At 38.5% G+C, this 25403-nt stretch overlaps 1 protein-coding gene across 4 annotated transcripts in view; it reads left to right on the top strand.

The window, feature by feature from the left end:
• Cr2 (complement C3d receptor 2) overlaps positions 1 to 23490 on the top strand; it is a 37422-nt gene extending 13932 nt beyond the window's left edge. For 3 of the 4 annotated variants that reach the window (XM_076941654.1, XM_076941657.1, XM_076941656.1), the window contains 17 exons: positions 1496 to 1684; positions 1771 to 1870; positions 2115 to 2197; positions 2767 to 3174; positions 4107 to 4283; positions 4357 to 4447; positions 4732 to 4808; positions 5339 to 5746; positions 6689 to 6770; positions 7080 to 7162; positions 7531 to 7923; positions 8750 to 8935; positions 12383 to 12568; positions 13725 to 13748; positions 14418 to 14490; positions 17637 to 17741; positions 21165 to 23490. In XM_076941654.1, the coding sequence (XP_076797769.1) occupies positions 1496 to 1684; positions 1771 to 1870; positions 2115 to 2197; positions 2767 to 3174; positions 4107 to 4283; positions 4357 to 4447; positions 4732 to 4808; positions 5339 to 5746; positions 6689 to 6770; positions 7080 to 7162; positions 7531 to 7923; positions 8750 to 8935; positions 12383 to 12568; positions 13725 to 13748; positions 14418 to 14490; positions 17637 to 17730 (2654 nt within the window). In that variant the 3' untranslated portion in view covers positions 17731 to 17741; positions 21165 to 23490. Of the gene's footprint in view, positions 1 to 1495; positions 1685 to 1770; positions 1871 to 2114; positions 2198 to 2766; positions 3175 to 4106; positions 4284 to 4356; positions 4448 to 4731; positions 4809 to 5338; positions 5747 to 6688; positions 6771 to 7079; positions 7163 to 7530; positions 7924 to 8749; positions 8936 to 12382; positions 12569 to 13724; positions 13749 to 14417; positions 14491 to 17636; positions 17746 to 21164 lie in introns of all 4 variants that reach the window. The other variant, XM_076941655.1, reaches the window with a different exon arrangement.
• Positions 23491 to 25403: the final 1913 nt, after the last annotated feature.

Genomic DNA, 25403 nt, shown 5'->3' with positions numbered 1-25403 from the left:
TATAACTATTCCTTTGAAACAAATCAATCAAGTAAAAGCGTTTAAAATAAGTAAGGGAATTTTAACTGAACGTAACATCCTTGGGGAAGTCTTCCAAGGGTGAGGAGATAGTGGGAACTCTGGGAATCAGGTGACTGTGGGAAATTTGGAGTCTGGGAGCAAAAATATGCTCAATGGATTTAAGATCCATCAGTTAATATCTGTTCATTGAAGTCTGATGCAATGGCCTGCTCTGAGGCCTCTGCAAACATGTTCACAGTGATCTACTCTTTATTCAAACCATCTCCTAGGTTGTCGCATTTCAAATCAACTAACTTTAAAAACAGGGACTACTGTGAATGTTTATTCTCGTTTCATCTGCTTTATATTGCTAATGAATCTAAATGCAAAGTTTAATTCTGAAAGTATAGAAATTGTCAGTATTTGATAAAAATTATACTATAAAATTTTAATAGAGAAAATATTGATAGATTCTAAATAGATCAGAGAACTTAAGAATACTATATTGTTTATAAATATGATTCTCTCTGGCCTGGTATCACAGAGATGCAATCTCAACTTCTCAGTAGGCTGAAGTAAGAGTGTTATTAGTTCAAGGCCTAGCTGGGTACACTGTAATTTTAAAACTGTCTGGGCAATTTAGCAAGACCTTGTAGCAAAATAAAAACTTAAAAAAGGGATTGTGGATATAACTCAATGACATAGTTCTTGCCTAGTTCAATCCTAAGTAGCACAAATTATTTTTATTTCATATATATATATATATATATATATATATATATATATATCAGTAGATTAACTAACCAGTAGACAAATGGACAGTCAGAGGAAAGTGTTCTTTTTTTTTTTTTTTTTGAAAGTGTTCTTTAAGATAGTCTCAAAATGGATCATCTATGGAAAACAAATGTTAAAGATGTAGGTGACCCTATATATATTAAAATGAAAAACAAAGATATATTGTGCTATGTAATAAAATGGAGTTAAAATAGTATGTATGTTGAACATAATGTACATATTTACATATGTGTTATAAATAAGATACCAAATCTGTACTAGTAATGTCTGTCAGGATAATCCTCTGAATGATAGGCTTTAAACTGAACCTTTCTAGAAACTGAAATTTTTCTCAATGCAAAAGTAATCCATATAATGTAATTAAAAATGGAAATGACACAATAAAGCTAGGTATGGTGGTACACACCTTTAATCTTCACACTTGGGAGGCAGAAAGCAGGTGGATCTTTGTGAGTTAAAAGGTAGCCTGATTTACATAGAGAGTTACATGCCAAGCAGGGATAACTAGTAACCCCTTCCCTCCCACCCCCCAATTTATAATTGTTTTTGAATAAATGGAAATAATCAAGCCACATCTGCTTGAGAATGAATTGAAAGTTAGTGAAGACTGGTTACCACAGAATGCATGCTATATACTTAGCTAGATTTAGAAGCATATATCAACTGATTGATGGCTTTCTCCCTATGTGTATGTATAAAGATTTCCCTCTGGAGTGCCCATCACTTCCAGCGATTCATAATGGACACCACACAGGACAGCATGTTGACCAGTTTGTTGTGGGGTTGACTGTGACATACAGTTGTGAACCTGGCTATTTGCTTACTGGAAAAAAGACAATTAAGTGCTTATCTTCAGGAGACTGGGATGGTATCATCCCGACATGCAAAGGTATCTTAAATTTACTGTTTATTTGAGGATGACCTGATATAGACCACAGTTTATTTATTATTCTTGCCATTATTTTTTTTCCTTAGAAGCCAAGTGTGAACATCCGGGAGAGTTTCCCAATGGGCAGGTAAAAGAGCCTCTGAGTCTTCAGGTTGGCACAACTGTGTACTTCTCCTGCAATAAAGGGTGAGTAGCAGGAGGTTCTGTAAAAATTTAATGTTCTTGGATCATATTTGCCTGCTATGAACCATGATGCCTACAGAAAGAATGTGGATGAGCCTGGAATAATCTGGAATAAGGTGGCGAAAGAGAATACTGGTAAAGGAGTAACTGCACAGATTAAGTGGACTCTTCATAGATTTGAAGTCAAGCCTGCCAATTTTACAACACAAACTGCCTAATAGTACCAAATTCTAATCCCTGTCTTCAGGTACCAATTACAAGGACAACCCTCTAGTCAGTGTGTAATTGTTGAAGAGAAAGCCATCTGGACAAAGAAACCAGTATGTAAAGGTAGGTAAGACAATGGTGGTTTATAAGAAAATACAAAGGTCCACACATACTGCATTCTTGGCTTTCCTATAAGCATGTGCTTTTTTCTATAAGCATAGATAGATAGATAGATAGATAGATAGATAGATAGATAGATAGATAGAGATAGAGAGATAGATACATAGATAGGTGATAGATGATAGATAGATAGATAGATAGATAGATAGATAGATAGATAGATAGATATAAATAGATTAACAGCAAAAAAAATCAAAACTAAAAAAATAACCTAGAAATCTTAAGGATTTAAGGGTCTGGTCTGCACTGCAGCACCGTCAGTTACCTTTTTCTCTGTTTCCTTAACTAAAGTAAACTTAGTGACTTTTCTTTCTCCCAGAAATACATGATCTTGCTAAGGGGACTTGAGCCATGTATATAAAGAAGATTGTGTATTTGGTAATTAGAACTAAGAAATCAGCAAAGGAGATGTATTCAAAAATAAACTTTTAAAACCACAGTTGTAATTATATTGCATTAACTTACTGAATGACTCAGCAGTTTCAGAAATCACTGTCCTTTACCATCTCTAGAAATTCTCTGCCCACCACCTCCACCTGTTCTTAATGGAAGACACACAGGCAGCTCTTCAGGAAATGTAACATATGGAAGCACAGTTACCTACACGTGTGACCCAAGCCCCGAGAAAGGAGTGAACTTCACTCTTATTGGAGAGAAGACTATCCATTGTACCATTGGTAGTCAGAAGACTGGGATCTGGAGCGGCCCTGCTCCATATTGTGAGCTTTCAATTTCTGCAGTCCAGTGTCTACAACCCCAGATCAATAGAGGGCAAATGATACCTATTTTGAAAGAGAGTTATTCATATAATGACACTGTGGCATTTGTCTGTGATCCTGGCTTCACCTTGAAGGGCAGCAGGAGAATTCGATGCAATGCCCAGGGCACATGGGAGCCACCGGTACCAGTGTGTGAAAAGGGTAGGTGCCTAATATGCAGGGTTGAACCATTCTGATAAGTGAGAGGAAGGGTCTATGGGCTCTACACAGGGTCATTTTAGCACCTACACTTGACTCGTGGATACAAATTATAAAGAAGGCTTTCTTTAGCCCCCTCTCACCACTATGGAAAATTCACCAGAATTTACTAAGTTATCCATTTCTTTAAGAAATAGGAGCGTGTTCAATCAGACCTAACACTCAAGAGACTGGAGGCCCCAAGGAGTTTAAAGGTCCGGTGGGGTGAGGGTGGAGGGTGGGGACATACTTGTGGAGACAGGGGCGTTCGGAAAAGGTATGGGATGTGGAACAGTTGAAGGGTGGATGGGGTGGAATAAAATCTGGAGTGTAAAAAAATAAATAAATAAATTTTAAGAAAAGAATAAAAAAGAAATGTGAGAGCAAAAACTCTTGTTTGTCCTAACAATCATGTTTAAAAGGACAGCCAACAAGCTCTCACCCAGGGGAGGGGGAGGGTATTAAAATAGTCCATAAAGTCTTCTAAGATAGTTCCTTCAGAGGAGAAAATCTGGTGTAATGGCACATGCCAAGAATGCTATAACTGGGGAGAGTGATACAAGAAGATTGTGAATTTGAGATCAGCTTGGGGTACATAGTAAAATACTATCTTTTTTTTTTTTAAAAAAAAAAAAAAAAAAGAAAGAGTTGGGGGAACAGGAGGTGAGTTGTGGCAAGCAGGGACCAAACAGATTAGTAGCAGCCTGAATACAGAAAAGATGATTGAGAAAGGAGAACTGAAATCCCCATGAGAACTACGAAATACCCTGTTTCAGACAACTGCCATACACATGGTATTATCACATTAATTTTGACTACTTTGGCTCAGTTTCTGTTTTTTTTTTTTTTTTTTTTTTTATGCTAAAAACGTTTCATTGTATCTGTTTTTCATTTAGGATGTCAGGCTCCTCCTAAAATCATCAATGGGCAAAAAGAAGATAAATACTTCCTCAACTTTGACCCTGGCACATCCATAAGCTATAGCTGTGACCCTGGCTATTTACTGGTGGGAGAGGACACTATACATTGTACCCCTGAGGGGAAGTGGACACCAATTCCCCCCCAATGCAAAGGTACTATGCCACAATTACAGATATTTTGCTTAAGATTGTCTTGTGTTGTTACTCATTCTATCTTTTTTCGTAGCTGCAGAGTGTAAGCCAGTAGGACCACATCTCTTTAAGAGGCCTCAGAATCAGTTTATTAGGACAGCTGTTAACTCTTCTTGTGATGAAGGGTGAGTGAAACATGTCTCATTCTGAATATGTCTGTCTCAACAGTACCCACTGCAAACTGTGTAAGAGTTCATTTCACAGGTCTGCTTCTGTCATATGCTCACACAGTTTTTACAGTATTTTTTCATGCATGAGAACTATGCAACTGATAGATGACGCTGAGGTTGGTTATATTCTATTCCTGTTGCATTTTGTCCTAGAATTTGTCAGTCTGCCTCTAGAGCCCACAATGCTTCCTTACTTTATTATAACCATGTGGCCAAATGATATGACTCTTTGTCTCCAGGTTCCAGTTAAGTGAGAGTGCTTATCAGCTGTGTCAAGGCACAATTCCTTGGTTTATAGAGATTCGTCTCTGTAAAGGTGAGTAACAAAATCGGCAGAGGATTTAAAGTGATATAAGATTGACAAGTTTTCTACTTTAGACCTATGCTATGGAAATTACTACATTATTTTGTCAAGTTATACAGCTATCTATTTTGCCGCCTTTCTTTTGTCACCTCTTTCTCTAATCAGTCAAATTCCATGTACTTAGTTACCTGGTTTATGTTGTGGTTTAGGATATTCACAACATAGAGAGATCACTCTATCGGAACCACAATTCCTACTTTGGATTATACATCAAGGTTTAGTGAAGAAGTAGGAGATTGGTGTCAAATCTTAACTCAGATTCTGTTCCTGCTAATACTTCTATGACCTTTGGCAACATATATAACTTTAATTTAAATTTTATTTACAGTAAAATTTGTTTAAATCAAATTTTATATACACAATAAGATTTAATCACAGAATGAGAGTGTCACCCATACCCTCCAGAGAAATAAATAACATGGTAAGACAGCTGCACTTGTAACCCTTTATCAGATGTCTACAGTATCTTTTCATATCCCTAGAAATCACCTGCCCACCACCTCCTATAATCCACAATGGGACCCATACAGGGAGTTCCTCAGAAGATGTACCATATGGAACTGTGGTCACATACATGTGCTATCCTGGGACAGAGGAAGGAGTAAAATTCAAACTCATTGGGGAGCAAACCATCCACTGTACAAGTGACAGCAGAGGAAGAGGCTCCTGGAGTAGCCCTGCTCCTCTCTGTAAACTTTCCATCCCTGCTGTCCAGTGTGCAGATGTCCATGTTGAAAATGGAGTCAAGCTCACTGACAATGAAGCCCCATATTTCTACAATAGTAGTGTGACATTTAAGTGTCATGATGGATACATTTTGATTGGAAGCAGTCAGATCCGCTGTAAAGCCAATAACACCTGGGACCCTGAAAGACCACGTTGTGAAAAAGGTAAAAAGGCTAACCCAATGGAAAATTTAAAAGATATTTACTTATTTATATTTTTTTATGTTTTTATATTGAATTGAGAAGCCGGGTGGTGGTGGCGCACGCATTTAATCCCAGCACTTGGGAGGCAGAAGCAGGCAGATTTCTGAGTTCGAGGCCAGCCTGGTCTACAGAGTGAGTTCCAGGACAGCCAGGGCTATACAGAGAAACCCTGTCTCGGAAAACCAAAAAAAAAAAAAAAAAAAAAAAATTGAATTGAGGGGCTGGAGATCAAATTTGGTGCCTTGCACAAACTAGACATATATGGCCTATATCTCCAGCTTTAGTCTTCTTATCTCCCACTCAAAACAAGAGTCTTGAAGGCAAAAGGAAACAGATTACTTTTATACTTCTTTTATTTGAAAGAAAGCTATAAACCTGTTGTATTATGGTCTTGGCATAAATATACATATTTATAAAAAAAAAAAAACAACCCAGTAACTGAAGGAACATTCACATTGTGGTCGGGACCTCTCAGTCCTGAAGGCAGACAGTGGATAGGTTTGTTACTCAGCATGTATCCAGGATCATAAGTATAATCACATAACAGAACCATTCTATGACAGATGAGAGCTTCCTGAGCCATGCCTTCAAGGTTTCAAATTGGCACCATCTGTTGTGTTCTTACAGTTCTCAAGTAGAATGCTTGTCATTGGTGGTTATATGTGATGTTTGTTCTCCAGGCCACCACCCTCTTAGGCCCCTCTAAACTTGGCATATATATAGAAATATGGTCCTCTGAATCTGGGATGACTGTGACCTGTGCTACAAGCTATGGAAACAAATCCACCCATTGCCTTCAGGACAATAGATTCTTGGACATAATGTGAAGGTTCTTTTGGTTCCTGGGTCACATTTCTTTTTGTTATGAGGAATCTAAAAGCAATCTCAACTTTGTCTCTCCAGAAGGATGTGAGCCTATGCAAGAACTTCATGACCTTCCAGATGATTCACATATAAAATTAGTGAATAGAACCTGTCAAAATGGGTGAGTGTGAAGTTGTCCATTTTAAGAAAGAATGCTCACCTTATATTGTGTATTAATTCTACCCACAGCTTGTGTTCATAAAAAACCTCTTACCCACAATGGTCAAACTAGCAGCTCCTGCCTGCTTTTCTGACATGGGAAGGGCTTTTCTGAGTGCTTCTTATGTAGAAATAGTTTTCTGATTTGGATGACTGAAAGTTTAAGTTTCTTTGTGCCAAGGGTCTGATTTAGAAATATCTTTATAGTTGTACTGTTTATGATGAAGAAGTAAAATATTGAGAAGAAACGTATTATAACATCTTTTTCTAGGTACCAGCTGACTGGATATACTTATGAGAAGTGTCAAAATGCTGAGAATGGGACTTGGTTTCAAAAGATTGCAGTTTGTACAGGTAAATTATGGACATAGGAGAAGCCAACCAGAGACTAGGGCATTAGAAATGGAAAATGAATGAATGGAGAGCAAGTTTACAATTACTTTAATAGTTTATACTGCTACTTGCTATGTATAAGACATGGTAAATCTTTTAGTTTTGATCAAAACTGTATTTCTGTCTTTATACTTCATTTTATTTTCTGAAATTTTTGGAATGAACATGTATTACTTATATAAGCATAAAATTTGATAAAGTTGTTTAACCAAAAGCATGTTCTAGTTTCCAAACCTTAAACAGTTTTCTATTTATATAAAATATAAGGCACTTGTATAGTGTTGTTTATACGGTGATGAATTCTCACATTCTCTGACTCTCTTCTGCAGCTATTCTCTGCCAACCTCCACCAACAGTTGCAAATGGTCGTCACACAGGCATGGCAGCAGAGCGCTTCCTGTATGGAAATGAAGTTTCCTATGAATGTGATAAAGGGTTCTATCTTGTGGGTCAGAAAAGTTTGAGGTGCAGAAGTGATTCCAGAGGTGGTGGGTCGTGGAGTGCACCTCCCCCACAGTGCCTGCAATCCTCTCCCCCAACCCATTGTCCAGATCCACAAGTCAAGCATGGATACAAACTCAATAAAACTCATTCTGCATATTCTCATAACGACATAGTACATTTTGTCTGCAATCAAGGCTTCATCATGAATGGCAGTCACTTGATAAGGTGTCATACTAATAACACATGGTTACCAAGTGTACCAACTTGTATCAGAAAGGGTAAGCCATTTTCATGATAAAAAGTGAGATGTTTTACAAAATAAAAAGGCTTTTGAGTTTGCCCTCTCCCTAAAAGTAAAGCATGTAAAAGCTAAAGCAGTTAGTGTTTTTATAAGATTATCTGCCTTTTCCTGTCTTCTCATTTGATTTTTTCTCTTTCCTTTCTATAGAGCAAGAGTACCTGGAATGGTGATTGACATATAGATTAATCTCTAATTTATTCACTCTTATGACTTTAGAATTGGGAAAGTGGACATACTTTTTGGCAAATACTTGACAAAAACGTTCTTTGAAATGTTGATATTTAAGGCCATTGTGTCACCCAGAAGGAGAATGTGCTATGTAATGAAGAACCACGCTGACCCTCAAGCCCACTACATTGTCTCATAATTTTAGCTGTTACTTGACAGCTTGTTCCTGCTAGTGAGGTGCAGCCTCACTAAATTAAGCTCCTCACTAAATTAAACCACAGAGGTGTGGTTTCACTTACTTGTTCCTGGGCATTTGTATGGGTCATGCATAGATTATAGCCCAGTTTCTAGGTAGAGGGAAGATAATAGCTTAATTAGTTGAAAACACTCCTTCACTTTGGGACCAACAAAGGGAAGATCCTAGAATACCATTGGCTGATAAGTTAGAATACTTTTGACTCTTTTCTTTTAATCATATACGGTGTTGAAGAGGAAAAGCACACATTTGTCCAAACTTGAGAATTAACTAATGGGCTTGTTTCTCATTGCTTTTCTGTGTTACTGTTTTCCAAAGATGGTGTTGTCTATGTGTTACTCTGTGCCCAATTAAAATTCTTTTCTTGTTGATATCTAAGCTTCTTTAGGGTGTCAGTCTCCACCCACAATCCCCAATGGGAATCATACTGGTGGGAATATAGCTCGATTTCCCCCTGGAATGTCAGTCATGTACAGTTGCTACCAAGGCTACCTTATGGCTGGAGAGGCACGTCTTATCTGTACTCAAGAGGGTTCCTGGAGCCACCCTGCCCCTTATTGCAAAGGTACTTTTTCTGCTTGGTTTTTGTTATTTTTTTTCTAGCAAAGTAATTTGTCCTAGATATATATGTTCTTTTAAGCATTTTCAGACTAAAATTATCAGAGATCAACTGTATGATAATTAAGTGTATTTAATCAATTAATACAAACTTGAAGTGTTTATTTGTAATTTAAGCAACTAAGCAAGATTATATTGCTATAGTCACACTACTGTTAAAAGTTATAAGAGTGGATTTGACAAATATCCCTATCCCTTCAGTCATATGACTGTGGATATACATTATAAAGAAGGCTTTTGTACCACTCATGACTATGTAAAAAATACTAGAATTTACTGTTTTTCATTTATTTAGAAAATATGAAAGCAAGAACTCTTGTTTGTCTTAAAAAATGTTTTTAGATTCATTCTTTTATTTATTTACATCCTAAATGTTGCCACACTTCCCCGAGTTTTTCACCCCCCTCCTCTCTCCTCTTCACCTCTGAGAGGCTGCATCCACACTCCATATCCCCCTTTTCTGGGTCATCAAGTCTTTACTGTATTAGGCCCTCTTCCACTAGGGCCAGACAAGGCAGTCCTCTACTACATATGTACCAGGGCCTCAGACCAGCCTGTGTATGCTTTGGCTGGTGTCTTAGTCTCTAGGAGCTTCCCAGGGTGCAGGACAGTTGACAATGTTGGATTTCCTGTGGGGTTGTCATCCCCTTCAGCTCCTTCAGTCCTTCCTCTGGCTCTTTCATAGGGGTCACTGACCTCAGTCCAAAGGTTGGCTGGAAATGTCTGCATCTATCTCAGTCAACTCCTGGTAGAGCCTCTCAGAGGACAGCCATACTAGACTACTGTCTGCAAGCACAAGACAGCATGAGGAATAGTGTCAGGGTTTGGTAGCTGCCCATGGGATAGATCCCAAGTTCAATTGGTCAGCCATTCCTTCAGCCTCTGCTTAATTTTTGTCACTGCATTTCTTTTAGATGGGAACAATTCTGGGTCAAAAATTTGAAGGTAGGTTGGTGTCCTCCTCCCTCCACAGGGGCCCCTGTCTAACTCCTGGAGGTGGGGGTCTACAGGTTCCATCTCCTCACTGTTGGGCAATTCAGCTAAGGTCACCCACACTGAGTCCTGGGGGCCTTGTACATTTCAGGTCTCTGGGATTTTCTAAAGGTTGAAAAGTGTTTGTTTGTTTGTTTGTTTGTTTTAAGGAAAGTTATCAAAGCTTTCACCTGGGGGTATAATAAAATATTCTATAAAGTTTTCTAAGATGATCCCTTCAGAAGGGAAATGTTGGTGTAATGGCACATGCTTAAAATGCTACAACTGGGGAGACTGATACAAGATTGTGGATTTGATTAGATTCCTATAACAAAAAGAAAGATGACTCAGGAACCAAAAGAACCTTCACATTATGTCCAAGAATCTATTGCCCTAAAGGCAGTGGGTGGATTTGTTTCTATAACTCTTAGCACAGGTCACCAGTCATCCCAGAGTCAGAGGACCATATTTCTATATATATATGCCAAGTTTAGAGGGGCCTAAGAGGGTGGTGGTCTGGAGAACAAACATCACATATAACCACCAATGACAAGCATTCTACTTGAGAGCTGTAAGAACACAACAGATGGTGCCAATTTGAAACCTTGAAGGCATGGCTCAGGAAGCTCTCATCTGTCATAGAATGGTTTCTGTTATGTGATTATACTTATGATCCTGGATACATGCTGAGTAACAAACCTATTCACTGTCTGCCTTCAGGACTGTGAATGAAAATCACAATGTTCTTTTGATTTTGTTTCCCTATTTGGTACTGAGATTATGGGCAATTTTTGCAAATTTTATAATTATCAACAATGTGCATAAAATAAGCATGATGAGTGAGTATAGAATATTGCTGAGGATTCTACTATATGTCAGATGCTCTAATTATGATCTCACGTAATGTTCGTGAGCCCCAAAGGAGAGTGCTGCTGTTATTATTCTGCCATTTAGATAAGGTTCCAACATCTCAGAAAGATTTGTGGCTTACCCAATGTCACACAACTAGCAGTGAGTATTCAAGTCCAAGCTCTCGCCAGGCATGTTTCTAATTTTCATATTGTGAAACAATGTTATCATACATAAAATTCATGTTCAAGGACTGTGCGTGCAATTGGGGCAAAAGATAGCCCAATGGTTACGCGTGCATGCTGTTCTTCCATAGAACCCATGTTCAGTTCCTATCACCCACATAGGTTAGACCACAGGCACCTATAACTCCAGACGTGGAACATCCAATGCAGAAAAATAGGACTTTCTGGCCTCTGAGGGTACCCATATATATGCTGTCATTGTGTACACACACACACACACACACACACACACACAGGGGTAGGGAGGAGATTGAGGAGAAGTAAATATTTTAAAAAGAAATGAACAAATAAGTTACCAAAATATCACTATATTTTAAATATGTTTAAGATTTTGGGTTAGGTCACATTCACAAGTACCGTAGTCTGCATATGGCCACCTGTGGTGTTTAGTTGATTTTATAAGTAGTCTTTTGTTTATCCTTGCTAGCTACCAAATAAATGGGACAGACTATAAGATGTATTTAATCAACCTTCATGGCACAATATATGACCAGTATTGATCTATTATTAATCCTCTAAAATAATATGGCTATCTCCCAGCCAACAATCCCTGAGATACTTGTATTTTAGTATTGATCAGGCTCTCTCTGCTCCAGGTGTCTTCTCATGGTGTCTCCTCCACCCTCTCCTCATAGCGAATCTTCCCCTCTTCTATCTCTCTCTCCCTCCCCTGGCTGGGATCAGAAATCCAGCCCTATTCTCTCCTTTGCTCAGCCATTGGATGATCAGCTTTCATAGAGAAATCAGAGAACAAATGAGGAACAATGTTTGTACAACTCTGAGACCAGAGAGTCTTAGAATAAGCATTACAGTGCCATGTCCAGTTTATAATCAAATATGTGGGGTCAGAGAAATCAGCATTTGAATACCATAAGGATAACCTTTACACAGTGCACAATAACAGTGTGCCTACACTGCAGCCTGCACTCTTGGTTTATATGCTCAAAATATAAAAGAAGAAATGAGAATGCATGTGCGTGTATAAGAATTGGAGAGTGAGACTAGAAATCAAGAAAGAACAGTAATTTGAAACATTTAATATTTTACATTCATCCCTTAGTATTTCTCCAAGAAGGCATTAGAATTATTTAAATATTATTAGTATAGACATATAAATAAGCAACAACCCAGCTTAATTTGCTAGGTAGTTGTAAAATGGTTGACAATAAAGACTGCTCTGTTGCCTTCTGCTATTCAATGAAGCTTTGCTTACGACAATGAAATAAATGGATTTCATAACCTTTCTAGTAAGAACAGATTCTGTTTTCCAGGTAAATCATGACAAATCATGACTCTGTATTAGTAAGATTTTTTTTTTTTAATTGCAGAGGTAAACTGTAGCTTCCCTGAAGATACAAATGGAATCCAGAAGGGAGTTCAGCCTGGGAAAACCTATCGGTTTGGGGCTACTGTGACTCTGGAATGTGAGGATGGGTATACCTTGGAGGGAAGTCCACAGAGCCAGTGCCAGGATGACAACCAATGGAACCCTCCTCTGGCTATCTGCAAATACAGTAAGTGCAAGTGCCTTATTACTGTGGGAAAGAAACCTTGTGCTCAGGGAAGGGGGGGGGTGGCGGGGAGGGTGTCCCAGGCAGGCTTTCCATGCCACCGGCGGAGAGTCCCACATTCATGTAGCTGCCATGGGCAGGCCGGTGGCTGTATAGGGAAGGCTCAGGGTTCCAAGGGTAGGGAACCTAGCAGCGGCAGGCCCAGAAGACATGTGGAGTCCAAGAGTTTTCCAAAGCTTTTATTGTTCATGGTGTGGTGAATGGGTGTAGATGGTTCACACTCCCCCCCCCCCCAAAAGCCAGGGGAGCCTGACTTTTATAAGGAGGGGGAAGAGGGAAGGGAATAACTTAATTAGCTACGCCCCCCACCTCGCCTTTAGATAACTCATTAATATTTTAATCTCTGAAGGTAGAAACCTGTTAATCACGCCCTCTACCTATGGCCTATGCCCTCTACCTGTGCCCTAGGTGACTAAAGGGTGTACGTTGAATGGAGATTAGCCTCCCCTCAGCGGCCTGGGTTCTGGTAGCGTGGCTGAATACCCACAACCAAGAACCAGGATACCCTTCCAAGGCCCGACATATTGCTGTTTGCATAATGCCCATGAAGGAGGGGAATGGACTCTTTATCAGTGTAGAAGATTCCTGGGGCTTTGACATGGTGAACAGTTATATGACAAGACACTAACTAAAAGTCAATACAAAGCAGTAATCAATACAAAGAAAAGTATAGTTGAGTATGGGGCATAATAATCTAAAAGGAGCAAAAATGTAAAACACTGCTTTCTGTTTTGGAAAAAAAAAAACTACTAAGACTTCTCTCTTGGCTAATTTTAAGTACTTACCAACTTGAGAGGTACTCCAAAAACATGTCAACTAACCTGTTATAACAGTTCATATTTTCATTTGATCCTTAAAATCACTGTCTAGAAAGCTGAGTGTATTCATAAACTTACAACTTATCTAATCAAAGTAAGAAGATATCCACTGAGTTTTGACATAATAAAAGAGTGGGTGTAACTTGAGGAACCAATATCTATATCATAAGTAGACTAAGTGAGAGCTGAGTGTTGATTTCTAGGACATTATCAGATGATACTAATATGACATTATCTTGTACTTCTAGACTGATGTTTTGTGATTTTTTTATTCCCCTTAGGGTCAACTGTTCCTCTTATTTGTGGTGAGTTTTCTTAAATACTTGGAGAATTCTTATATTTTTTGTTAATATACAATTAAAGGTTTTACATTCTACACATTAATATGTTTCCTTTTAGTATATTGGATCTGATGTTCTTTCATTTTTTTAAAGGTATTTTAATGTTCATGACACATTCTAAAATGTCCCTTTAGGTTAGAGTTAAAAATATATTCAGGGAAAAAATATATTCAATGTTTTTAAATTGAAAGTCTCATTTTATTTGCTATTGGTATTTGGTACAATTTAAATAAGTAAACTTATTCTGCTATAAAAAAAAGTATACATCACAACAAATATTGATATGCAAAATTGGGATTCTGGTATTCTATGTTCCTAATTATACCCCAGGGTCAAAATTGTTCACCAATAAAACTGAAAAGAACAACAACAACAACAAAAACTTGAGGGAAAGTTGACTAGAGCATTGGTCCATGTGCCTGATTCTGCAAATAAAACACGGATTAGATACAATTTTTAAAAAGTAAAACTTAATTATGATTGTTCAGTAATTCACTGTTTATGGTTAAGAAAAGTGTATTAGAAAAATCACACCAACAACTTCTGTGCCACTATGAGTAGGCCTTCCCATCAGTTCCTAGCAATACATGTCACATTTTTTTCTAGCATTAAATATTCATTTTCTCCCTTCAGGTGTTTCTGCAGGCTCAGCATTTATCGTTTTGATTACTGTCAGCTTCTGTATGATATTAAAACACAGAGAACGGTAAGTCCAAATGGATGTTTGACCAACATACATAACAGCTTTTGGGTTCTTGTCTCCAATCAAACAAAACACACTTATATGAACTGAAATTACAATGTGATTTCTAGAATAAAGTGCTCTGTTGTTATAGAGGGCAGATTTTCTTTAGGAACTTAAAAGATACCCCATACATACCTTAATTTGTAAAAATCAAGTTAAAAAAAACCTAAGAAATAGCACAAAACCAAATACCAACGATAACACCTGAAGACATTTTGAAATGTTCTGTTTAATGCTTCTCTTGCATCCTTTCTCTCTTTTGTTTTGTAAACTGTCATATAACTGTTTGTCTGATTTCCTTTAGTTTATATAAAGCTTTTTAATAATTATTGTCTTTCTAAAATACAAAAGTAAATATATTGGTTCTAAAAATGAAATGCTCTATATAGGAACCACATCGTTTGTTCTTCTATACTCAGATTGACACCTTTAAAGCCCGATGTTAAAGAATGCCAACAATTTGCTAAGAATGTATCATGTGTTGCTCTGTAGAGCAAATATACATGTGTTTTAGTAAAAATGTTTGCAAGTGATGCTATATAAATAGAATGCATATGAAAACATGATGATCATGTCTGTTCATTGTTTGGTGACAGTAACTACTGATTGCATTCTTATCTTAGTACCACACTAGATCAACAGGACATAGACTTTGACATCAAGGTCACAATCTGGTAAAAGAGGTTAAGCTTGTAACTCAACAAGCACCAGGATGTTGCTATACTTAATTATATGGTATTTGGGACACAAAGTAGTGATTAATATTTAATAGTTTTTTATCTTCTTAAAAGTATTTATTTATGTATATGAATACTTTGTCTGCAAGTACATCTCACACCAAAAGACAGGATCAGATAGTTGTCGTGTGGGTGCTGGGAAATAAACTCAGGATCTTTGGAAGAGCAGTGAGTGCTCTTAACCACTGAGCCATCTCTCCAGGTGCCAATATTTAATAGTTTTAACCATAAAAAATATTAAATAGTAGAAAAACTATTTCATGTGAACCCAAAGATAGTAAAAACAAAGAGAGGAAAGATACTCAGATGAATATTTGCCAAGTATCAGGTAACTTTGAGTTGGGGAAGCCCAAGTCATGCTATCCCAAACATCACACACACACACACACACACACACACACACACACACACACACACACCCAAAACACCTGACAACAAAAAAACTTCTAGAAAAAATACTTTAGCATACTAAGCCACTTGAACCTATCAATTTCCATGCCACCAGTACATGTGACACCATTGCTCATAGTTTCCTGTTTAATCTTGGCATCAGACATGACGGGGTTACACTACCATCACATAATGATGGTGTCATTGAATCTAAATTTCACACATTTAGTCATGTTCTGTGACAAGTGTGCACTAGTAATTACCAGGGTGGGCACCATACAGCCTTAGATTTGAGTAAGACCTGAGTTCTATACCTCAATAGAACTAAGAAATACTACAAACTCCTAGTTTTTTCTCACACAGATTCATAATAACCACAAGAATAAAATATGGCAAAAAGAAGTCTGTTTTTATTTTTATTTGAGTTTTTCAAATGAGTTAGACTACACTACTTAAAAATTTTTTTTTGAACCTTTTTTTTTTTTAAGCATTTATGGAACTAACAATGTTCCACTCAGCAGATGTTGAGGGATATCTAGCGAGGTCAGGAGGTGTTGAATCATGAAAAGCCTCTACACTATGACAAGAAACTGTGTGACCTGTAAGATCATTGCAAGAAACTAAGGTCTTCAGATTTGCATTTCCAGAAGCAGGGCAGGGATCAGGATGCTGTAGCACTGGTTAGGGGTACCTTTGCTATGAAGGGTGACCTTAGCTGAATTGCCCAACAGTGAGGAGATGGAACCTGTAGACCCCACCTCCAGGAGTTAGACAGGGGCCCCTGTGGAGGGAGGAGGACACCAACCTACCTTCAAATTTTTGACCCAGAATTGTTCCCATCTAAAAGAAATGCAGCGACAAAGAAAAGTGGAAAGAAAGGACACATAGAAAGACCCCAGGGAAAAGGATCCACTGAGGGGAGAGAGGCAGAATGTGGGGCAGTATTACGAAGATCTGTGATGTAGGATTTAAAGGGGTCTGGACTCAGGTAGGTAACAGATAGTGGAAGTCTTGAGATCATCACAAAGAACAAAAAGGGTGGAAGTAAGAATATGAACAGATTGCAATGAGATGTAATATTTATTTAAAGGTGGGAGGAGAAAACACAGTCAGAGAAGGGGGAAAGCTAGAAGAATGATACTTAAGGAATTCAAATGAGAATATCTAAAAGAAAACTTGGGCTGTCATTTATATGGCTTTTCTCACAGGAAGTTAGGAGATAAATTTAGCCAAGAGTAATTAAAATTTAAATAAGTAGAAAATGTAGTTTCTAAGTTTGCTATCCAGACACAACATATATAGAAAATTTTGAAAAAAAAAATGGATATCTAAAAATAATTCATAATGTTCTGTCTGCTTATTATCACTTATTAACATGTTATAACATGGGACACTATATTCTAGAGTCTCAATTGATATGCACCAAACAGTTATGTTTTTGTTGTTTATTGTTAGTTTGTTTCTTGTTTGAGACAGGGTTTCTCTGTGTAGCATCCCTGGCTAACCTGGAACTTGCTTTGTAGAACAGGTTGACCTTGAACTCACATCGATCTGCCTGCCTCTCCCAAGTACTGGGATTAAAGTTGTGCACCACCACACCAGCAACAAGCATGTTTTTAAAAGTTCCTAACACTGATTTCAATTCCATTTTCTAATTTACTTAAATTTATTTTCTACTAATTGAAATGCATTTAAAGCTTTTATTGTTTTGTAGATGAGAACAATAGTAAGTTATCGACTGTCAGCTTCTAACTTGAATACCAAACAATTGCCAAAAAAAAAAAAAATTACAAAAAGTTATTTATTTGTATGTGGCCTTAAAATTGGTGCCTATGCTGTTAAATATTTAAGAAAATGAGATGAAATCACACGTGAAAATATAATTTCTGGGAGTGATAGAAAGCAGACAACTAATGAATCCTCACTATAATCACAATTAATGAGTAAATATTTGACTTGTTTTTCATGTCTCCTTTTTAGCAATTATTATACAAAGACAAGGCCCAAGGAAGGAACTCTTCATTTGGAAACACGAGAAGTATATTCTGTTGATCCATACAACCCAGCAAGCTGATCACGTGACAAGTTGGTATATGATGAAATTGAAATACAGTTACTTATACATAGGTCAAGATTTTCTTTAATATTTTCTCATAGCCTTTTTAAAGCACGGTCTTAAGTAAATATTGTCCTATTTCAGTCTTTATATCCATGCACAATATTATTAGCTTACCTACTTCATATTCCAACCGATGATCTTAGTTTAAAAAAAAAAGCATTTGTCTATTCAGCAAATATGTAACAAACGTAGTTAATAAAATGATTAAGAATAATTTAAAATTATTAAAAATATAATAAAGTCAGATAGGGAGGTACATGACTATAATTCTAGCACTTAGGAAGTGGAAGAAAGATCAGGAATGAAGGCTGACATTTGAATTTAGCTACATATCGAATTGGAGGACAGAGTGGGCTATACGAGGCTCTGCCTCCGAAAACCAAAACAAACAATCAAAAACAAAACCAAAAATAATGAGAGACAAGGAATAAGAATAAATATTATTAAAGAGAAATAAGCAAGGAAAAGAGGGTAGAGAGAAGAAAGTGATTACATAAAAAGTATTCACCATGGAAATGGCATTTACACAAAGACAGTAGAGAGTCAGCCAAGCAACTACATGGACGAGGATTCAAGGAATATGCAAACAATGGCTTGTTCAAAGGCTAAGAGGTCTTCCTATGATGGCGTAGCATGCTGGCTTGTGTAGCTGAGAGTGGCTTTACTAAATAGGGAAACCATGCTCAGAGTGTTATGTGGAATCCAGCTAGATGATTAGATAGGGTGGGTAGGTCATTGTAATAAGTTTTATTTTGAGATGGGAGGCGCCACCTGAGTTTTAAGCAGAAGACATCATCACCTTAACTGTTGTGTTAAGAACAAGCTATAGGGAGCTAAGCATAGGGGAAGGGAATTAGCAAGGAGGCTGATACAATAATCCAGGCAAGAAACAACAGCCTGGCAAAGAAGAGACCATGTTTTGCATACATTCTAAAGACAAGGGAGATAAATGACTTAAAGGATAAAGAAAGATACCAATAATGATACCAGGGATTGGGACCTAAGCCACAGGAAGAATATAGTTGTTATTAAGATAACTCACACTGGGCAGTGGTGGTGCACACCTTTAATCCCAGTACTTGGGAGGCAGAGGCAGGCAGATTTCTGAGTTGCAGCATCAGTGAAATTATTTTAGAAGCTGTAAATTTTTTTTACATGCAATTTATTCTTAAGCAGAGCAGAGATGGTTTGTTTGATGTTAAAATTGGGTTCATAGCCATGGTACAGTGAGGCTTCCTGTATGAATCCCTATTTATGATCTGACTGAGGTCAGGCTGTGGTATGGAGTTATAAATGACCCTTACTGCAAGTATACTTCTTAAGGAAAACCCAGCCTCCTATGTAGCACCATCCTTTTGAAAGCAGCTACTCACTGTTACCATATGCTCTGGATTATCATGGAGCTTTCAACATCTACCAGGAGTGTCCAAACTGTGGCCTGGAGGCCACATGAAGCCCAGGAGAAATATGAATGTAGTCTAACACAAAATCAAAAACTTACTTAAGATATCATGAGATTTCCTTTTGTACCTTTTATTCTGTAACTTGGCTTGAACAGTCCTCAAGTGTAATGGTTTTAGATGACAATGCATGTTGGAGAAACAAAAACGCTGGACACTCCTACATCTGAAATATTCCAGTGGTTGTGATAAGTGCACCTAACTGGAAACACAGACTTTAATAGAAACTTCGTTCTCTGGTCTGGTTAAGCATGCTCATTTAGGGTAATATTTTTCTCATAATACTGTATACTCTTTGCCTATCCACAATCATTCTGTAATTCTAATTTGCACAAGATTTGGGAACTGTAAGAGCTGGGTTTTAATTTAAGCTTTAATTATTTCTTTAAAAGTTGTCCCATAAGCTTCAGCTCTTTATAAAATGCCATTTAGTAATAGACACATTCATCATTCAAATAAACTGTATTTTTTAAAAACCTTACATGATTTTTGTCTTTCTGAAGTCAGTGATTTCCTAAATAGTATATACGGTTCTAGGATCTTAAGAGTTTGTAATTTAATAGCAATTCATTCTAGAACACACGTTTGGTTATTTTAGCCAGTCTCTTGATCCACAAATTTAGCTCCCTCAACCCCAAAACTTCCATATTATCCAGGGAACAACTTCCCACCGCTCACCCAAGCTCCCCACTATGCCTTAGAGCTAACCTTTAGACTATTAAGAAAAAAAAAAAAAAAAGACAAACATAAAACCCTTCCCACTGAGAACCAGCTTTCTGTCTCATCTATTATGCTATTAATCAGCCTGTGTGTGTGTGTGTGTGTGTGTGTCTGTGTCTGTGTGTGTGTGTCTCTGTGTGTGTGTGTGTCTCTGTGTGTGTGTGTGTGTCTGTGTGTATGTGTCTGTGTGTGTCTCTGTGTGCATGTGTCTTTGTGTGTGTGTGTGTCTGTGTACGTGTGTGTGTCTGTGTGTGTGTGTCTCTGTGTGTGTGTGTCTGTGTGTGTCTCTGTGTGTGTGTCTCTGTGTGTGTGTCTCTGTGTGTGTGTGTCTCTGTGTGTGTGTGTCTCTGTGTGCGTGTGTCTCTGTGTGCGTGTGTCTTTGTGTGTGTGTGTGTCTGTGTACATGTGTGTGTCTGTGTGTGTGTGTCTCTGTGTGTGTGTGTCTGTGTGTGTGTCTGTGTGTGTCTCTGTGTGCATGTGTCTTTGTGTGTGTGTGTGTCTGTGTACATGTGTGTGTGTCTGTGTACATGTGTGTGTGTCTCTGTGTGTCTCTGTGTGCATGTGTGTGTGTGTCTGTGTGTGTGTCTCTGTGTGTGTGTCTCTGTGTGTGTGTCTCTGTGTGTGTGTCTCTGTGTGTGTGTGTCTCTGTGTGCATGTGTGTGTGTCTGTGTGTCTCTGTGTGTGTGTGTCTCTGTGTGTGTGTGTCTCTGTGTGTGTCTCTGTGTGCATGTGTGTGTGTCTGTGTGTCTCTGTGTGTGTGTGTGTCTCTGTGTGTGTGTCTCTCTGTGTGTGTGTGTCTCTGTGTGTGTGTGTGTGTGTGTGTGTGTGTGTGTGTGTGTGTGTGTGTGTGTGTGCTGAAACAGTTAAAACTGTGGCTTTAAAAATCATATGGAGGGATGGAGAGATGACTCAGCAGTTAGGAACACCTGCTGATCTCCCAGAAGACCTTGGGCTGGGTTTAATTCTCAGCACCTATATGACAGGTTACAACTATATAAAACTCCAATTCCAGGGAATTAGCCTCCTCTGGTGACTAAGGGTACCAGGCACACATCAGGTGCACAAACATACGTGAATTCAGAACAGCCTGTGGTTGTCTGAATAAAAATTAGGCCCATAGGGAGTAGTACTTGAAGCATTAAAAGGTTGGTGTAGTAGTTATGGTCTTGTTGGAGGAAGTGTGTCTCATTCTCTCTTTTTTGTTGCCAGCGGATCAAGATGTAGAACTCTCAGCTACCTCTTCAGCACCATACCTGCCTCCATGCCATCAAGCTACCCTCCATGACAACAGTGGACTAAACCTCCAATCTGTAAGCCAGACCCAATGAAATGTTTTTCTCTATAAGAGTTGTCAAGGTTATGGTGTCTCTTCACAGCAATAAAAACCCAAAATAAGACAGAAGTTGATACTAGGGACTGAGGTATCATTGTGATAGGCCTGATCGTGCTTTAGTTTGGAAAAACTGTGGACTTTGGGACTCTGGGTTAGGAAAGCTGTGGAATGCTTTAAGCACAGCTTAAAGACTGCCCTAGAAGGAACGCAGAAGACAGTGATGCTGACGGTGATTTGAACTGTGAGGGCCTAGCTCAGGAGGTTTCAGTTAAGAAGAATTTTATTCTGTGGCCTAGAGACTGTTCTTGTAATATTTTAGTGAGGATTGTGGCTGCTCTCTCCCCTTGTCCAAAGAAAAGAAAATCTGCCTGTGGCTAAATCGAAGAGTTTTGGAATAATTAAGTTGGCAAAGGAAATCTCAAAACAGTGTAGTATTGACTCAGCCGTGTAGTCACTAGTGGTCACTTTTGTGCAGGCCTGTAAAGAACAGGAGCAAGCTGAGCCAGGCATGGTAGTGTACGTTTTTAATCCCAGAGTTTAAGGCCAGCCTGGCCTGCAAAGCAAGTTGCAGGACAGCCAAGCTTATGCAATGAAGGAAAGCATCTAAAACAGAAAGATTGTGAAAAATTATTTGAATGAGAGACCATGTGGAATGAGGGCCCCACCAAGCAACATAACATGGCGGCTTTGGCCATGTGGGTCTGGCTGTAGAGTCAAGGATACAAGAGAAGGCTTATGTAATCTCCTGTTGTGACTAGGGAAAGCTAAGGAGGCCAGGTATGTGTCAGGAGTGTCCTTAAATGAAGGCCTAGAGAGGCCATTGTGCCAAGCTATGAAGGTGAGGCCTGGATTGCCTTGGAGACCCCAAAATGTTGGAGATGCCAGAGCTGTGGGATACTTTCAAAGGAGAGCTCCTAGTAGAAAGACAAATCAGCCCGTGAGAAAGAGGTGTATTACCGTCAACAAAGATGAAAGGAGTTGGAGGTCTGAAGAATATTTTGACATCAGACATGGAGATACAGAGCTTGGAGTTTGCTCAGCTGGTTTTCAGTCCAGTATTTCTTCTCTATGCTCCCCTTTTGAATTATAATGTACATCCTATGCCATTATGTTGATGCCCATGGTGAAGAACAACAAACAACTTTAGAACTCATGGACTGTGGCCTACCAGTTAGCACAATCATGACAGGCGTGCCTCAGAGAGGCCGAGCTCCGAGTACTGTATGTCCTGAGGACTTCAGGCTCCATTGACCTCTCAGTCATCAGCTGTTCCTAATCTATGAATTGTATAAAAACTCTAAGGGGTCTTCCAGTCCCTGACTGGGTAGTATCATCAGCACTTACAATAATTGTGATTGATCTTTTTCAAGCGTTGCTGCTGGAGCAGATCAATGATTCATCTATAACCCTCAGTAAGACTTAAAGATATAGATGTTTAGTAACATGCATCACTCTTAGAATTTAGAGATATAGGTTGTTAGTAAAGTTAAGAAGTTTTTGCTAGTCTATTTGATATAGAAAATTTTAGAGAACAATCTGAAGTTTAGAAAGGAACATTCTTAATAGTTGGGCTAGGAATTTTTGAGGTCAGGGAACAAGAACAATGGCAGCCCAACATTAGCTGACGTGACTCTCTTGATAAATCTGGACTAATGATCAAGGTGATGATTAATTTCCTGTACCCATTTTTGCCCTCAGCTTCCTGGTACTGATTTAATAAAAAAAAAATGTTAACAAGTAGGTGTGTACCCTAAGGATTTAAAGTAGAAATGACTCATTGTTTTTTATATAAAAATTTAGATTTGTGATTCCTTTACGATTTTTATAAGATTACCTTTTAAGGTAAATAATAAAAATATTCTTTCATTGTCACTGCAAAGTGCTGCCTGCCAGTAAAAAATCTGGTTGAGAAAATTAGCTTGCTTGCTTACACTTTGTTAATATATAACAAGTTGCTTGGTTACAAATGCATGTGGATTTTTGAAAATATTTTTTTCATATATAATATGTAACGCATTTGATCATGAGATGATATTGGGGGAACATGTTTTCTTTCCTTTTTTTTCTATGTATACTCACTGTAATTGTTCACTTAAAGAAAAATAGAATGTAGTCACATTGTAATTTTTATACTGCTCAAGAGATTTTGGTGAGTGATACAAGCTTTGGGGGGAAAATAAAGTTAAGAGAACTTGTGTAACTATCAAGAAGATTCTGTGTCCCTGTGTTCTGCTGATTCCATGCCCCCTACTTCAGATCCTGATGTGTCAAAGCTGGACTTTAACATCCTTATATGTTGCAAGTATATGATCTGCTTTTTGATTTTGCAGGGATTAAAGTTAAAAGATTGGATGAGTCTCAGAAGAAGCTTTGAACTTTTAAGAAAGTTTGAGATTGTTATAGACTATGGGGATTTTTGAGGTTGGAGTAGATGCATTTTGCATTATGATATGGCTAAAAGCCTATGAGGTCCAGGAAGTAGAATGTGGTAGTTTGAATAAAATGCCCCCCCCATAGGCCGATAGGGAGTTAGGCTATTAGGAGACTTGCCCCTGTTGGAGTAAATATGGCCTTGTTGGAGGAAGTGTGTTTCATTTGCTTCTCCTGCTACCTGAGGATCAAGAGGTAGGACTCTCAGCTACCTCTCTAGCACCATGTCTGACTGACTGTACGCTGCTAACTTTCCTCCCATGGCAATAATGGCCTAGACCTCTGAACTGTAAGCTAGCCACAATCAGGTGTTTTTCTTTATAAGAGTTGCCATGGTCAAAGTGTCTCTTCATAGCAATAGAAACCAAAATTAAGACACAGCCAGATACAGAAAATAATTTAAAAGAAAAAAACCTGTACAGGAACTGAAGACTTATATTACATCCCAAAAAAAATCTGTCCTATCTACTAGTGTCCTTTCTCTTTCTGGCTTCACCCTCTGGAAAACACTCCCTAAACACTGATGAAAATATTTGCTGACAATGCCAAACCTACAACTCTAGCATTCCAGTGCGAGCTACATGTCTGGGGTCATCAGTATGCCACTCAGGGGAGACAGAACACAGTCCACATTTCCTGGTGTGAGAAACAGATGGGACTCTCAGCTGTGCACTAAGGTGCTGCCAGCACCACTGGGAATTCAGGACAGGGGTCTGAAGGTCTGAGCTTTCCCTCTCCAGGCAGGAAGGGGAGCCTGAGACCCTGATGGAAGCAAAATTAGATTTGGTTCCAAGTAAGTGCCAAGAGCAGGGAGGGGTTGGAAGAAAAAAGTCCTTCTCCAGTAGATTTAGGATCTTTATGCTGAAGTCCCTCCCCCCCCCCCAGGTGATCCTTGATGAAGGAGCTGGTCCTTGTTTGTCCCAACTGTTTAATTTGATGGTGGATGTGAATGCATACACCTTACTCAGGGTAAATCAGGATTAAATACCTTTTTTTTTTTTTTTTTTTTTTTTTTTTTTTTTTTGGAAAGGCATTTATTATTCCCAGGAAGGGAAGCTCATTTGGCTAAACGTTTGGGGCCAATCTAGATACCTCATTAGCACGGGGAACTCCAGGTTTTCATGCTATGTGGCCAATTGTCATGGTCTTGGGGGTGGGGGGTCATGGTTACATGTTCCAAATCAGGTTGTTTGGCAGGGAGTGGGCTCCACACTTTTCATTCTCAATTTTGAGATTCCCTGGAGTTTGAGCCTTACCAGTTCTTCTGTCTGGTGGCATAGTCCACGTGCCTCACATTCCAGTACAAATTGCTGCTGTGGTCAACACTTCCTTCAAACAGCTCATTTAATAGTTCTGCCTTATCACCTTAGTGCAAAAGCATGCAAACAAACCAGGGGAAATAGGCAAGGAAATGAGAAGATGGTAAAACCTGCAGTGTCTGCCTAGTTTTGAGCTTTGGATAGGAATAATCTACCTCAGTGTGTCTTAGATGGGATGGTTTGGTCTAGAGTCATTGTGGTCCTTAAAACTAGAGTAGGGAAATACTCCTGGCATCCAGTGGGTAGAGGCCGAAGCTGCAGCCAACACACTACAATTCACATGGAAGTCATTAATAGTGAAATATTAAATTTATTAAAGGTCAGCTGGGACATCAAGCAGAATTACACATGTTGCTATAACTGAAG

The sequence above is a fragment of the Arvicanthis niloticus genome, chromosome 10 (genome assembly GCF_011762505.2).
Source record: "Arvicanthis niloticus isolate mArvNil1 chromosome 10, mArvNil1.pat.X, whole genome shotgun sequence".
Classification (NCBI taxonomy): Eukaryota; Metazoa; Chordata; class Mammalia; order Rodentia; family Muridae; genus Arvicanthis; species Arvicanthis niloticus.
This window is presented reverse-complemented; position numbering and strand designations above follow the sequence as displayed.